This window comes from Lissotriton vulgaris, unplaced genomic scaffold (assembly GCF_964263255.1).
Source record: "Lissotriton vulgaris unplaced genomic scaffold, aLisVul1.2 SCAFFOLD_2213, whole genome shotgun sequence".
In the NCBI taxonomy this organism is placed as follows: Eukaryota; Metazoa; Chordata; class Amphibia; order Caudata; family Salamandridae; genus Lissotriton; species Lissotriton vulgaris.
The window spans coordinates 190,269-207,349 of NW_028245855.1; the positions used below are offsets into that span (position 1 = coordinate 190,269).

Sequence of the window (17,081 nt, forward strand, 5' to 3'; positions counted from 1 at the left end):
CAATAATATTTGTACAAACACCACATCATGCAGAATACATGTATAGCAGCAGTCTACTTCCTGCCCACCACCTACCTGCATCTGAAGAGTTGTTACATGATCCTGTAGCCATTACTAGAACCATGCGACCTTCTGTGAAGAAGAAATGCTTCTTTCTGAACAAGAGTAAAATCAAGGCCGCCAAACACTCATGACAACCCCCAAAGACTTCCATCAATCAAGAATCTTTTGACCCAGATTTCTTTATTAATACACGAGCACAGGTCGTACAGAGGTTTGTGCTTTTAGAAACGGGTACTGTACATGGGAAGAAAAGCAGGTGCTGTGGTCTGGAAACTGGAGGCATGGAAATGGCTGGATAGGAGGAGGGATAGTGATAGAGGGAAAGTTGAAGTAAAGAAGAGGGTGGGTGAACAAATGGAGGGAGATGGACTGAGGTAGGGGTCAAGCAGAGCCTTTGAAACACGGATTTTAGGGATCTCATTTGTTGAAAGAGAGTGGTCACTTAATGGACCCTACATTCAGAGGGCAGTGTTCTTTCAGTGGGATAATAAACACCAAGAGTAAAGTATCAGGAGAAATCAAACCTCCACCCTGGACTCCAACCAGTGGCAACAGAGTGGGTGGGGAGCTCTCTGTTGCCTTTAGAGAATGTTCCAAAAATGAATTTAGGGATTTTTCATTCCCTTCAGCTCCAGAGAACCAACCTTCCTTCTTAGAAGACAGGCAGTCTCTGGTTTAGGCACACTGCAAACTAGGGGTATATAATACAAGGATATCTCCACACTAACACTAGCCTGAGCTGTTCCAGAGGACCCTCACAAAGAGAAAGGGTCTTCTGTAACATGTCATACTAGGGTAAAAGTGTCTGCATTGAATCTGTGAACCTCACTGTGACCACAGGTTATGCTGTTCACAGATCTTTGCACCCTTTTCCAGTCATCGCATGGGCTCGGCTACCAGACCACCACCAGAGAGTGTGGGGTCAAGTGGTGAGGTGGTCAGACTGCTTCGAAGATCTTCCAACAATAATCTTACTCTGTGTGGAGCTGTTCTGGTATCCCTGCCAGTAATGCACCAGGAACCAACCCACTTTTACTATGGACTGGACTGCAGCAAGTACTCGCCCCCTTCAAACTCTGATTATGGGCTGAGCTGTTTCAGAGAAGACCCCTTGTACCAGAGAAAGAGTTGGCCATATCTATTGACTACGCTGATGTGGGGACATCCCCACCCACTGTCAACTCGAGCTGAGCAGCTTAAAGACCCTGCCGTCCTTCTTGCAATAAGCTAGACCGCTGCAGAGCCTACTCCTGCTCTAACCATAACCTTCTGAGACTTCACTAATCTTTCCGTGAGTAGGTCATAACCCCCGTTGTAATAAGGGCTTCTGCTTAGTTTGTCGTCTGCACTCTTACCTAGGACTCTGCTCCTTCAAAGATCACCCTCCCATTCTTGCCATAATCTTGGTTGTTTTACTCTCCTCTTAAAATCAATTCAGAGGATTTAGAGAGCCCTACACATTGTTATCATTGGCTGACCAGCTTTGTAATCCCTCTACTCAACGTTAACATGGACTGCCAAAATATTAATGCATTCCCATTCTCATGAAAAGCGGCAAGAGGGTGGAGGAGCAGAGAGTTAATGGAAAAAAGGCAAAATTAGTACAGAGGTGGTGGCTCAAACGTCTGCTCCAAACTGGTCTCAGGGCGCGTCTCTTTCACTCAGACCCTGATGCTACAGTCACATACATGGATCCCCAGCTTGTTGCTGGAAACTACAGCTCCCGTCCCAAAGACTGGAGCTCTTCAGTTCTCGTTTTAAGACCTATGATGAAATTGGGCTGTGGTTACCTTGGGTTTCGAAAGTTACCTCTACTACGGTGCGCTCAGTCCACAGTTTCACTCCCATTACCAACTTGTGCAAGCTGCTTTTGCCTCATGGCATAACCAGATAGTGTTTTAAAGGATGCAGTTACAATAGAAAAAGAATGAAGGCTGTAAACTGTGCATGTGTTTCCTTCCTCACACCTTTTTCATTCCATGCTTCACATCGGTATCCATAACAGTCCATAAAATTTGCCGGTGGCCGGTACATGAACCCATGCTGGGTGGGTGTTAATGGGAGACAGAGTAAAAGTAGTGGGATCACCTTCAAGGTCCCTTTCCCTGCAATTCAATCCTGTTCCCAAGTCAACCGATTACGAAGCCAAGAAAATCACTAGGAGCCAGTGACAGATTCTCCAGCCTTCAAGAAAACATGTCGAAGACAGTTTGACCAAACTGAGCATCAAACTGTAAATTAAGTCATTCATGTGGCTGCATTACATATTTCCCTGAATATGGTATGTCCCATGAAATAGAAACGCCTCTGATTTCTTATTATTAGCACATGGCTCCCTCAGTTTTGCCTTTATGGGTGTTCTGAGGGGATGGGGGGGGGGGGGGGGGGGGGGGGGGGGGGCAGAGTTCAAAAGAAAACCTGGAGAGAACTCAACTAACATGATGGCGATTGGTGGAGACTCACTTTATCAATCAAGTTCACTGATCATCAGGCAATGTTGTTGTCGTAAAGAGGGTCGTTCTTGAAAAGAGCTTTTTCAAATGCTCAAAAAAAGTTATAGGTTGCAATGCCTGCCGTAGCAGGACAGTTGACATTTGGTACAGGTGGCCAAACTCCTACATAATACCATCATGATCTTCCTTTACTACCTCATAAAACAGAGAAAAAGGTATGTCTCTGTTGTGTTCACAGCCCATCACATACTGAGAGGTAATTACTATAAGGATCAAGGATTGGCCAACCATGGGTAGATCAAAACAAAGGATAGAACATTCTCAAAAGTATGTCAAAGGGTCGATTTTCTATTCCCATGATGAAAAGAAGACCCTTAAATCTACTCATACCGCATGCCTGTTGGTATCCATCCTGGCAGTGCCCATAACGTCCAGTTAGACAGACCTCCCAGGATATAGCAGCATAAATTAGTAAATTTAGCGGCACAAAAACATGAATTTAGCGGCACAAAAAGTGAAATTTTGCAGCATTTTAGCGGCAAATAATGCTGGTTTCTTTTTAAAAGCAAACCAAAATTTGACCCCTGCGCGCACCAATTTTTTCTTTTAAAAAGAAAAAAAATTCCCTCTCTCTTTCTCTCTCCTTCGTTCTGTCTCTAGCTCACTCTTCCTCACCTGCTGAAAAGTGTGAGTTCAAAAAAGGGCGCCTGCCCTCTTTTTTATTTAACTTCATTGGTTCCCCTGTGAAATGGGTTCAAAAAGACAATAGAAAACACATTGCTTTAAAATGTTGCCTTTTTGTAGCCAATTTCCCCTATAAAGTGCAGCCTCGGTACAGATCGAAAAAGGAAGAAAAAAATGGACAGGGTGATATCTTGCTAAATCAACAGGTAAGCCCTGTAAGCCCCTTCTAACTCTTGCTCCTCTAAAGCTTTATTCACACCAGTAGTACGCAGTTTTTATCTTTTTTGGGCGGGGGGCGCGTGGGCTGGTATAGGGGTGGGCCACGCTTCTCTCCATAGGTCAAAGAGGCCGAGCGGCAGGTTCAGCATCGGCAGACACCAGCAAGTTACAGGCTCCAGAGCAGACAACCGCCCCGGGTTCCTGGAGCCATGACCTCGATAAGGACGTATGTGCCCTTTACGTTGTTGTACAACGTTTTTATGCACATATATTGACGGGAACCTTTTGCTGTTTTATCTCAAGTTCGAGACTCGAACCATAGCCCAGATTTTGCGGCCACTTTTGTAAAAAGCGCGGCCGTTTTACAAAAGTGCCTATTTCGCGATTTTTTTGCAAATCGAGAAATCGCGAAATCCTGGAGGGTCTGGGTAGAGGCTCAAATGACAGAAAGCTAATTCAGCAAACGCCAAACTTTCAACCTTAGTAAAAGTAGGGAGGGATGGAGAATACTGTTGGCCTGCTCACAGTCAGAATCTGAAGAACTGTCAACCAGAACTGGTGTGGCCAAGCCTGGGCCTCCAGAACTAAGTGGATGTCTATATTACTCCTGAAATTCTCCAGAAATGTATGAATAATCACGAGCTGTGCAGCAAAGATGCACATGAACTACAAGATTTTCATATGAAATTGCTAGAACCGAGAAGCAGAACTAGAAGATGATGTCCTTGACTAGGTGCAAGACTGGTGATCAAGCAAAGTCTTAGTACTAAGTAGGTACCGCAAGTTAGGAAGATGAGCAGCCCAAGAGAGCGTGTGCATGGGAGGAAGGCTGTGGGAAGGTTTCAATATACACTTTTGAAGCAGCAGGAGCGTGATCTCCTGGAGAACAGAGGTATGCCCTGATAACTGCCAACGAGGAGGCATGATCAAGCAGATCTGTGGGTCCCAGATTACACAATATTTCTGGGAAGAGCAGCAGGTCTCAAAACTGCTGGGTGCAGCAACTGTCTGAATAGACTGACATGTACGGTAAGTTGTTTGTGGACCAACAGCTTTCTTTTGCTTTTTGGTTTTGCATTAATTGAAGGAGCGAAAGTCCTTCTGAACGATTTGCTGAAAATCCCGAAGAATACATAGTAACATGCTGAATCATGGAGAGATGGATACTCCTCTTTTAAAGCACCAAGCACTGAAGTAGCTCTGCACAGGCTAGGGCGAGGCTTGATCAAAGCCAAGCTAATGTAACTTGATCTTTGAAGGCACCAGTACCCCTTACCGTAAATGCACGGACAGCAAACAAATCAACTAGTACTGAAAGGTTGGCAATATCTGGAACAAGTGTTCTGTACCTGGGTGCACACCTACATATCTAGCTAAATGACCCTGGCACTGAAGAGATAATTTATTTGAATTGTCAGTCATCCCTGACTTTAGCCCCATTAGCAGTATTAGATCCGGTTTTGGAATATCAACTAACCGCTTGTGGCACTCACCGGCCTTCCAGATTAGAAGTCATTGACCCTAATTGCGCATCTGTTAAAGCTGGCGTCAGAGGTTCCTTGGCCCATATTAAAACTGGCTTTATGACACTCCTGTAACAAAGCAAGTTAATGATTCTGTACAAGTCTGTTTTACAGAACCCATCATTGCATACTGTACATAGCTTGAATCAGGTTTGTAGGCACAGGCAGTCGGTAGATGGAGAGCAAGGTTCAGTACTTGCTGAGAAGCAGATTGCATGGAAAAGTAGGGAACAAAGAAGGGTGTAAAGGCCCATAATATTGTCCAGCGAGTGAGGAACATATGCACAGTGTCAGCTTTGCATTTCTTTGAGAAAAAAGCATCATGGAGGACCATGGGCTGCTTTCAGCACTGGGTGAACTAAGAATCCCACAAGCTTGAAATGGGAGAGAGACTGATGTGGGAGTAGTAAACCGGGTAAGAAAGGAAAAGAAGAATTGGACTAGAAAGAAAGCGAGGGAGTGGTTGTAGAGTAAAGAAAAGAGGCAGCACAAGGTGAGCAAGAAGGTAGAGGGTAGCAGAGGCAGCAAATGGGGTAGTAAGAAAAACGGAGCTGGAGAAATAAGTACAGTGAGGATTTTAAGATTTGACAAAGTAGTTTAAAAAAGGTACCAGAAAGAACAGGAGAGTGAAGAGAAATGAGAGCAGTGAGAGAGGTAAAAGTAGAGAAACCACATAAATCAAGAGGAAGGGTAGATCAGAGGTATACAAGGAATGCAGGGGAATACAGGAAGGGGCACAAGAGAAAAGGCAGCAGGAAAAATCAAAGGTAGGGTGAAAAGAAAAGAGGGAGCAGAGGAGGGGAGTGCCAAAATGGCCCCCCTTTGGCGTGGCAAAAGAGGAAATTCTTGAGTTCGCGTTACATGAATTATTGCCATGGTTCCTAAATTCGTGCAAAATCGTCAAGGCCTTCGAAGGAATTCTCAAGCTGATTTTAAAGGAAATATAAGGGAATCGGGACTCAGTTCCAAACCAAAAAGGAAGCAAACCAGCGAGGAAGCAAACCAAGGATGCTCCCAACCAGTCAAAAACACACATTGACGAAGGGCCCATCACAGGCACAAACTACTTCCAGGAGGCTACAATGGCTCCTCAAATAAAAGAGTGTATCACCTGGAAACACAAGGTAGGAGAGTTGAGTCGTGCACAAGTCCTTCCACTCCACGTAGGAGAGGTCTGTCCAATTAATCACCCCTCCAACTCAGGAGAGAAGATGAGCCCCTGCAATCCACAACCACTCAGACTTGGGAGAGACTAGGTCTGTACAGTTCACGTACCCACCCCCACCCAGGAGCGGGGAAGCTCGTGCCATCCACTGCCTCGCTACTCAGGAGCGGGGAAGCCAGTGCTGTTCACCGCTTCTACTCTCAGGAGCAGGGAAGCCAGCGCAGTCAACCACCTCTCCACTCAGATGTGGAGAAAGGCCTGCAGTCTCCACAAACCTAGCAATTGGGCCTGTAGCCTGGAAAAATGGGAAGGGGAGAAGCAAAGGCTGCATTAAAAAGTCCCAACCAAATTCAGAAACAAACAGGAGCACAGCGCTACTACCAACAAAGAGAAAAACGGTCAAAAAGAACACGTCTGATCCATTACAAAAGACCCACGTAGAGCAGGCCCTGGCAGCCGGCAGATGGGTTCTGAAGGCTTCCTGCTGAGCCATGGCCTGGGACAGTCCCCTCTGGTAAGGATCCACCCGGAAGAGACTTGCCTTAATACTCCGTCACTGAAAAATGCTTCAGCAAATATGGGTACCCGGGGTTTCTAATTGCTTTGTTATCAGTTTTTTCATGTAGGGCGTGTGTATTTCACACACACAAAATGCGGTTGGTTCCTTCGCTTTGCTAAGCGTTTCCTCCAAAGCCTTCCTCGTCCTCATCTTCTTCCATGACGGGGTCTGCGTCCCAGCATGTAATGTCAATTTCTGCAAGAGGACAGACAGAAGGGATCCATTACTATTGCAGAGTAAATACAGAGAGATCTATACACATAAAAGACCGGGATGAAGATCATCAGATACTCAAGCTAGGTATGCATGAAAACTATCAATAAGAGGGGGGACGGGGAGCTAAAAAGAGGTCCAGAACCCTTGCTCCCAAGATCAACAATGACAGTAATAAGGGATGACTGTTCCTGTGATGCTTTGTCTCAGGTTGGATATGTGATAGGGGGGGTCTTCCTTATAAGGCCCATACACATTGGTAGATTGCCTTTCTCCATTAGGAGAAGTTCACAGTCTACATACACTTTGTATCCCTACCGAGGGGACCCCGAATTAACTATAGCTTTGTGGTACCCCTCAAGTAGTTTCAATTCACTCCTTCACTTATGTCCCACACACCAGCACTCACCATCACGGCTTGGTTTTACTGAAAAGACCTCCATTAAAGTGCCCTCCCTTGGGGAATTGCAGTGCTGACCTCAAGAGGAGCTAGGCCAGATGATGAAGCATGACACCTTCACGGGTGTGTGAGGGCATCACTTCCTATCAAAGAAGACCCCCCCTTATCACATACCCAACCTGAGATACACAAGAGGACAGTCACCCCTTATTACTGTCATAGGTGTACATGGCACCACCAAATAAACACAAGAGAGACTGGTGCTCAACAGCAACATGGTTTTTCACTAAATATCTCAGGTGTGTGGGGTTGAAAACTTGGCAAACTCCTAAAGCTTTAGGCCCCAATGAAATACAATTGATTTAACATTATAAAAACAGTCTGAAAATGCTTTCACCTAATTTAGCAAGAAGAAACATCACATCTTATTGATGGGCTTTTTTCCACACGATTTGCAATATTTACTAAACCACTATTTAAAAATGTAGAGAGAGACAAAAATGGAAGCAGTATGCCATGACAAGTCCTACTGGGGCCCCCAGACGTTTGAGTGATACTGTGCATGGGTTCATTTATCCTAGTTGTCCCAGATTTCCAAGGCTTGTGGAGATCATGCGTTTCCTCGCTTTGCTCTTGTAGAAAGGACCCAAGCACATGAGTAGTCCTGGGTTGCGCTGTTAAAATGGGAACATTCTCTTCTGGAATACTTGCAAGGCTTACAGATTTGCCAAGATGGAGTACGTGGGCTGCCCCCTGATGACATCATCATGCAAGCCTTTCCTGTGACTCCCTAATCTAGCTGAAGTGTATGACAGAGGGTAGACCTGTCACTGGTCAGAAATCAGCCACTCAGGATCAACCTCCTCTTCCTGTGCCCAATGAGGGACACACCTCTCTGGAAGATTTTAACCCTGTCATTCTTTTAAGCTGTGCTTGACTGACATGAAAGGCTATCATCCACCTTTCAGTGTATGTGGCCAATGAAGCCCTGTTACCTTTTACCCTTTGAAACCAAATGTGCTCTGTAGTATTCTCACTTTTGGACAGGTATCCCTTACTGTCATACATATATTTTGTGTCCTTGCTCGGTTTGGAAAAAAATATCTGCTTAGGCTATCAGCTGCATTTGTTCGTCAACTTTGTGCCCACTACCCATCTCGGAGAATATGTGCTGGTGGAACAGATGGGTGTATCGTGTGTATTTTCACTGAACAAGTGAACATCTGCCAAGTTAACCTCCTGAATGCCATGCAGGAGGCATCCCTGCAGGTAGTAGTTTTACCTGAAGCGAATTTTCAGCAGCCGTTTATCAATTCTGCATCATCTAGCAAGAAACAGTTACATTTCAGGTGAACTGCAAGATGACTGTCTCTGCTCAACAGATCTAGGAAACTGAGCTGCTCCGCGCTGGCACACACAAGGTGGTGTGGAAACGAAATGGTTACTTACCTGTAGGAGACCTAATGCAGCTAGAAGAATTTTCTTGATTCAAATGCTGTGCGTTATTTCACCATCTATAGGTTGGGCTCGGAATTGTTTCTTCTAGTCTCCTCTCCTTTTTTTTAGGCTGTGGGCATCGAACATTTAGTTTTATGTCCCTCCTTGCATGACGTCAGATTTCAACATGGCTGCCATCTTCAGATTCTTTACACAACTTGGCTGACCGTTTCACATGTGTGGCTTCCTTTCCTCCTATACATATTCCTCCCTCCTTTTGTTGCAATTCACCTCATTTTGAAGAGGTGGGAGGGTTGCACGTGAACCCCCAAAAACTCTTCACGCTGCAAAACAGTATGGAACCATTTTATTTTGCAGTCTGAACATTTTCTGTATGCACATGTTGTGCGCTGATTTTGCAGTGGTATTCTCCTTTATTTATTTATTTCAAAGTTTTACATAGCGCGAACAAGATCTTTGCAGATATCAGAGCGCTTTACAGGACATGGGGTGATAGCATAATAGTAGGTAATAGTTGAGGTAGTTAGGTACGATATGCATAGTTACATAGGTAGGTCAAAATACAAGAGGTAGGTCATAGTTGAGGTAGTGTAGGTACAAGGTGCAAAGTCAAACAGGTACGCCAATAATATGAAAGTACATAAAGAGGGAGCATATACTTGTTTAAGCGTGCTTAAACTACTTTTGTAAATAGCATAGAGGTAGGCATAGTTGAGGTAGGAGAGTACAGGGTGCATAGTCACGCAGGAGAATCAGTAAAATAACAGTAGGTAATATTTGAGGTGGTGTAGGTAGAGTGTGCAAAGTCAGATAGGTACTTCAATAATATAAAATAAGATAAACAGAGAGGGAACGTATACAATCAAGTGAGTCGATAATACCAGTAATACAAATAGGCCAAGGGGTCAGAAAGGTAGTACAACGCGGAGTCCTGGAAGTACAGAATAATAGTTCATGTGTATTTAGCCATGAGGATCGCTTTTACTTCTTTCTTAAAAAGTTTGTTGGAGGAGATGAGCCTGGTTTCAGGAGGGAGTGAGTTCCACATCCTGGGCGCCATTCCTGAGAAGGAGCGTTTATAGGTTTTTACCTTCCGAAATCTTCGAGGCTTCAGCAGAAGATTGTTTGTGCTTCTAGTAGTTCTAGAGCCGCCCAAAATTGTCAGCTTTTGAGAGAGGTAGGCGGGTGAGTTCATGTGTATAGCCTTGTGTGTCATGCAGGCGATTTTCAGATGAATTCTGGCTTCAAAAGGTAGCCAGTTCAGGGATTTAAAGTCAGGGGAGATATGTGAGTGTTTTTTTGAGCCAGTGATGAGTCTCGCTGCAGCGTTAAGGGACGCTCTTAGGGGTGCCGTTGTGGTAATGGGGAGCCCACAGAGGGCGATGCTGCCGTATTCTATGTGCGGGATGACTATAGATTGTACTGCAGTTTGAAAGTCTTTGGTTGGCAGGAAGGGTTTGAGCTTTCTCAAGGTATTGATTTGGAAGTTCGCTCCTTTGGTTGCCTTGCTGATGTGCTGCTGCATGTTAAGATTGGAGTCGTGTTATGCCTAAAGATTTTGCTGAGTCAACGATGATAGGTTGTACATTGAGAGCAGTTAGGTGCTTGAGCCAAGTTTGAGCGGTAGAGATTTTTGCGGGCGGTGAGATCAGGAGGAACTCAGTCTTCATCGCATTGAGTTTGAGGTGATTCTCTGCAAGCCAGGATTGGGTGTTTCTGATCGTGGAGTTCAGAAGCAAGATGTCCTTGGGGGATTGTATTTTGAGATAAAGTTGGGTGTCGTCGGCATACATGTGGAAGTGAACATTGGATGCTTGTAGCAGAGTAGTGAGAGGTTCCATGACTAAGTTGAACAGTGTAGGGGAGAGGGAGGAACCTTGAGGGACGCCTAACGATACAGGTACCGCGGAGGACATCAGGTTGTTCCTTTTGAATCGCTGAGACCGGTTGTGTAGAAAGGAAGTGAACCACTTGAGAACAGTCCCATATATACCCATTCTTGTGTTTAATAGTTCGAGTAGGTTCTCATGTTTAACTGTGTTGAATGCTGAAGAGAGATCAAGAAGGATGAGGAGGCAGGTATCATTTTGGTCTAGGATTTGGAGGGCGTCGTCAACTATGTGAGTCATAGCAGTTTCGGTACTGTGCTCTGCTCGGAAGCCTGATTGATGAGGGTTGAGGAGATCAAAATTATTTATGTGATTAGTCAATTGTAGCTGTACGCATTTTTCCAACAGTTTAGCGAGCGTGGGAATATTTGTAATAGGACGGTAATTGTTTAGATCTGTGGGATCTGCTGTTGTTTTTTTTAGTAACGGTGTGACTTGTCCGACTTTGAGGGCGTTAGGGATGGATCCCTGTTGAAGAGAGCTATTGATGATCTTAGTCCAAAGTGGGAGGAGCGACGGGGTAAAGACTTTTAAAGCGTTAGCAGGAAGGGGGTCAGAGAGGTGATTGGATGGTTCCAGGGTGCTGAGCAATCTGCCAATTTCTTCTTCAGAGTAGGTGCCAAAGGATGACCATGTAGCATTGTTCTTTGGTTCAGACGGTGCTGTGTGTTGGGGGTTGGAGTAAAGGATAGCGTCATTGAGGAGATCACTTCTTATGTTGTCAGTTTTTTGGTTAAAGAAAGCAGAGAAGTCTTCACAGGAAGGTGTAGCGCCCCTGGTGCTGAGTGTCTGGGGTTGTTTTTTGGATTGTGTTCTGATTAGCTCAAACAGTTTTCTTGGGCGGTTTTTGCTTGGGCAAATGTGTTGTAATGAGTGTGTTTTTTCGAGCAGGTGTTTCAGTACTTTTTGTCCTTGGATGTCCACGCAGTAAAGTTTCATGAAGGTGTAAAGACCCTGTTGCTTCCATATAAAATGCCATTGATGGACACATTAGTAATGAAAGAGTATTAATCCCTTTTTAGGTCGAGCCCAAGAAGCGCAAGTGCAGTCTCTTCAAGACATGCTATATTCCCGCTGTAGTCTCACAACCCGCCCATTGTCTATTTATTAATCCCTTCTATTGTAGTTAAAAAATGCTTGCTTGCTAGTGGTTAATCCTTCGTCTTTAACCCTCCTTTTTGTGTTTGGCTGCCTCCCACAGAGCGCCACCCAATTACTATTTCTTCTGTGTTTATGTGTTAATTTGGGAGACAATTTTTTTCTTTGCTTCCTGCTCGTGTCACTGCTTGCCCGTCTTTGGTGGTTCAGCTTCGGCACCCGTCACTTTAACTCCTCGTCCCGTTCAAATACCGAGATAAAATGTCAGACGATTCAGATGCGGTTTTCGAGGGCACCACTTCAATTTTCTCTGACTTCAAAGTGCAAGGATTTCCCCCAATCTCTCCTTGTTCTTGGAACTTCTCAACTTCTTGTTGCTTTGGCGAGCCTTGGTCACAAGACCTCCCGCAGCCCAACCTTGCCGTACAGTTATGGGCAAGGCTTGGGCAACTCTAGCCACATTCGCTCTGACTATTGTTTATATAATGTGAACTTGAGCAACCTGAAGGTGTTGGAGAGCTTTACATGAGATCTAGTAACATTACAAAAGGTCAGATTAATTTTTGGGGGCATTTTCATAGAGTGCGAACTCGACTGACCCAAAGGTAGTGGAACACTTTACAAAAGCACCAGTTACATTACAAAAGGTCAGATTAATTGTTTTATTATTAGCTGCGCAGGGATTAAGTGATGCCAACCCTGTACCTGTTTATTCATGATTTCCCCTCTACCTGAATAATGGGAGCAGCATTCGTCCCTCCCACCACCTACCATGTTGCTGCATGCCCACCCCGCTGCATTTTCCTATCGTCCTCCTCTTCTCGGAGCTCTAATTTCAAAGCACATTCATGGCAGCTCCCCAGAGACTGAGACCTTTTTTATTATGTAATGTGAACTCAAGCGACCCGAAAGTGTTGGAGTGCTTTACATGAGCGCTTCTTACATTACACAGGGCCAGATTAATTTTCGGGGGCATTTTTATAGAGAGCGAATTTGAGTGACCCGAACGTATTGGAGCGCTTTACAAAAGTGCCAATTACATAACACAAGATCAGGTTAATTTTTTTGTTTTTGGGTGCGAGGAGATTAAGTGATGCTGACGCCGTCCCTTTTTATTCATTATTTCCCCTCTACTTCACAAATGGGAGCACTTTGTTGTTGCTATGTCCAGTGCTTCTATACCCAGGGGATTGGTTTCATAGGCTGTCAAATACTCTAGTGATGCAGTCGCACACAGAATTTTATAGTGCTGTTGACTTGCATCAAGGCTCTTGTTTTTCTGTCTGTGCATTAAAAAGCCTTGGAATATGTCCATAAATGTTTCCCGAGGCAAGCATGTATTCCTGAATCGGGCTGCATGACCCAGTGAGTAGCAATTGTATAGCTCTTCAATCCCTGGCAGCACAGCAACCAGGATAATGTGCTGCATGTTAAACACTAATGTCCCAAAGGTGAAAACTATTGGCTATGCCAATGCTTCTTTCTTATAGTGTGTGCCCTTGTTCTCACATTACAACTACTGCTGCATTGTTGCATGTCCAGATTGTTTTGACTATTTTGCCATAGTCCCCTTGGTGACAGGCAAACCCTTGTGTGCAAGTGCAAATGAAAAGAAAAATTGGTTTCTTTTCCTGATTGTTTTTGTTTCCTGTAGGTAATACAGGACTGCCCTTCTGACATCTAATGTATGAAGGGCCCTTTCAGCTTGTGATATTGGTTGTTGAAAAAAAACGCATGTAACTGTATGGCCTGGTTGACACGAAAGTGAAAAATCATCCGTGAGAGAAACTAAGGGCTAGTACTCATTATCACTTGGTCTTCTTTCCTCCCTCCAGTAACCATTTGATGACTCGTGTGTTGAAGTCCTGATGTCCTTTCCTTTGCAACAGTGTATAAACCAGTTTCATTTTGTGGAGAAGCACTTCCTTGTGGTAGGCCTTCCAGCCTCTTTTAGGACCTCCATGCCCCTTATAAGTAGCCTCAAGTGACAAAACCCTAGGTCTTGAGGAGACATGCCGCTAGGCTGACAGTAGCAAGTTCCGGGTGGTATACTTGACCCCACTGTATTGTCAACAAATCCTGGTGAGCTGGGAGTCACATAACCTTGTCTCGTGTCATCTCAACCAGGTCTGAGAACCAGGTGTGTCTGGCCCATTGTGTTGCTATCAGGATTGCACTCATGGCTGCTTGTTTGCTTTTTTTCTAGTAAGAGTGGTTTTAGCAGGATTGGGGGAAGTGCATGCAAATTACTCTGACCATTCTATTGATAAGGCATTCTCTAGTGGCAGACGGTGTTGGTACCTGGATGCAATGCTCTGGCACTTTCGGTTCTGTTGAGTCGTACTGAGATCTCTGTCTGGCATGCCCAATCCTGAAAGGTTAACCTCACTATTTATTGTTTGAGTTCCCCACTCATGTGAGGAATCTGCCATTGTTTAGCCTTTCAGCATATATGTTCATACTACTACTGGTGGATGTATTGCTACTAGCAAGGGAGTAGCCAGAAAATTAAAATACCCCATACTTCGAACCAAAACTCTTATAGCATCAAGAAAAGGAAGCAAGTCATCATGACGATCCCCAGAAGAGCACTCTGGCAAGATCCAAGCATCCACCTGCTGATATTCACAATTTCACCTTTACATTCTGTCATCCATTCATTCTTTCATCTATCATTCAGTCTTTCACAATTCGGTTGATCAGCCCATCCATAGCCAAACCTATGCATACATCTCCAAATCTATCCCTCCAGCCTTTCACTCCTTCTTCTCTCCATCCAAGCTTTGACTCATATATCCATCTTTGCTTTCAGTCATCATTCCATCTATCCTTGCACTTCATCACTCCATTTCACTCATTCATCAGCCATCATTTCACTCTTCCTTCCACCCAACCACTCAAACATGCATTCATGCATTCATTTACCCTTTCACTTACCAATCCACCCTTTGATTTATCCAACCATCCTTTAACTCATCCGTCTGTCCATCCATCCACCCTCCCTTTAACTCATTCATCCATCCTTTCATTCATCTATCCATCAATACATCCATCCAACCTCCCTTTCACTTATCCATCCATTCTTTCAGTCATCCATCCTCTTTTATCCATCCGCTCATCCATCCTTTCGTTCATCCACCCATCCATCTGTTCATCCTACCTTTCACTCATCTCATCCATCAATTCATCTACCCCTCCCTTTCTTTCAGGCATCCATCCTTTTACTCACTCACCCATCCACCCTTTCATTTATCCATCCACCCTCCCTTTCACTCACCCATTCATCCATTCATCCATAAATCAACCCTTTTACCCAATCCATTTTCACTCATCTATCCATCTACCCACCCATCCTTTCACTCACACATCCACCCATCCATTCATTCACTCAATAGCTCCCCTTTGTCTGCCAAGTTGCAGACAGAAGAGGCCCATCAAGAAATCCACCATGGTGTAGCCTCTAAAGTTGGGGGTTCACCTTTTCACTCATCCATTCAAACATCAAATTGATAATGGATCTATCCACCCTTTCATTCTACCCACATCCATCCATACTTTCACTAATCATCCATCCTTTCTCATCATCCATCCAATTTCATACATCCATCCATCCATGCTTTTGTCCATCCATCCACCCTTTATTTATCCCTCCATTCTTTCACTTATCCATCCCCATGTTTATCCATCCATACATCCACCCACCCTTTTACTCATCCATCCTTACATCCATCTTTTCATTCATTCATCCACATATCCACTCTTTCAGTCATTCACCCTTTCATCCATCCTCTCACCCTTTCATTCATTTTTCCGCTTATCCATCCACCCTACCTTTCACTATGCCACTAATTCATCGTTACATCCATCTTTTCACTTATTCATTCACCCATCCGCCCATTCACTCATCCATACACCCTTTAACTCACACACCTATCCATCAGTCCTTTCACTCACTCAGCCATCCAAACACCCACTCTTTCGAGTTATTTATGACCTTTGTCGGCCGCGCTGCAGACAGAAGAGGCAGATCAAAGAACTCCACCCACGCTTTAGCTGCTAAAGCGTATGGGGAGGGGGAGAAGGGGGGGTTCACAACACCCCTGGCTACTAGTATTAGCTTTTACTGCATGGCCTATCTCCATATGTCCTGTGGACAGTTTTAACTATTTGTTGTGGTAGAAAATGGTGAGCATGTTTTTCGTCTGGATTTTAAATGTATTTGCCCTCCCGAGTCTGGAAGGCTTTTAAGGCTAAAAAGAATGTTTTCAGTTCAAACACGTTTTGTGTTTCACTACCTCCTCCGGACCCCATAGGCTCCTTGTGTTCCGTTTTCTCATGTGGGCCCCCGACCCTGTGCGGATGCATCCGTTGTGATGGCTCTGTAGAAGTGGTCTGTTTGAAATATATGACTGTTGTGATGTTGTTTGTGTTTCACCACTGTATCTATGTGTATTGTTTCTGTGACAACCACTAGATCCTCCCACCTCTAGGTTGAAGTGTGGCAAGGAGTATTGGGGGGTATACAAGATGCCATCGTTCCTATTAGCTTCTTCACTGTCAGAGGTTGGGTCTTCTGATAAAAGAGAGTTTGTTCCCTCAGTGCTTGGATCCTCTTTGCCACTGGGAAGACTTTGTCTTCCCTGGAATTTAGTCTTACTCCTAGAAACGTGTTCTCCCTCTATGGAACAGAGACGATTTCTCTTGGTTCAGGGAAAAACCTAGTCTGTGGAGTATCTTTATCTCCATATTGATGCTGCCCTGGCACAGCCTGAACAACTTTGCAATTACCAGCCAATTGTCCATGTATATACATGGATCACCATTTTCCCAAGTGTGCTGGCACTACACTGAGGCATTTTGTAAAAACAGTCTGCGCAGATTTTATCCTAAACAGCAGTACCATGAACTGGTAATGTGCCTTGTCTACAACAAACCTCATGTCTGCAGGTATGAGACTTTGAGCTCTCAGTTTGCCATATAGTCTTCTTTCTGCAGACAGAACAACGTCTGGTAGGGTTGTTATGAACTTTTGTGTTTTGATGAACTTGTTTAGCGTCCATAAATTTAGGATGGGCATTTGTGTCCTGTCCTGTTTCGGAACCAGGAAGGAAACGGAGTACACTCCATGGTTCTTCTCTCTTGTTGGCATTTTCTCTATCACGTTCTTATTTAAGAGATCTGTGACATCTTGTTACAGATGCAACAGTCTTCCACCTGCAGGTCTTGGTATTTGGCCTGATTGATGGGGGTTTTCAGAACAGTTCTATAGAACAGGTATATTGGAGAATGTTTAGGCTCCACTTGTCGGAGGGGAAAATCCTCTGATCCTGCCCCCTACTATTGTTGTCTTGGCAGAG

The 17,081-nt window shown here is 44.5% G+C and overlaps 1 protein-coding gene across 4 annotated transcripts in view; it reads right to left on the minus strand.

The window, feature by feature from the left end:
* Positions 1-224: 224 nt before the first annotated feature.
* DBN1 (drebrin 1) overlaps positions 225-17,081 on the minus strand; it is a 96,123-nt gene continuing 79,266 nt past the window's right edge. For all 4 annotated transcript variants that reach the window (XM_086949174.1, XM_086949173.1, XM_086949172.1 and 1 more), the window contains one exon: positions 225-6,861. In XM_086949174.1, the coding sequence (XP_086805300.1) occupies positions 6,782-6,861 (80 nt within the window). In that variant the 3' untranslated portion in view covers positions 225-6,781. The remainder of the gene's footprint in view (positions 6,862-17,081) is intronic.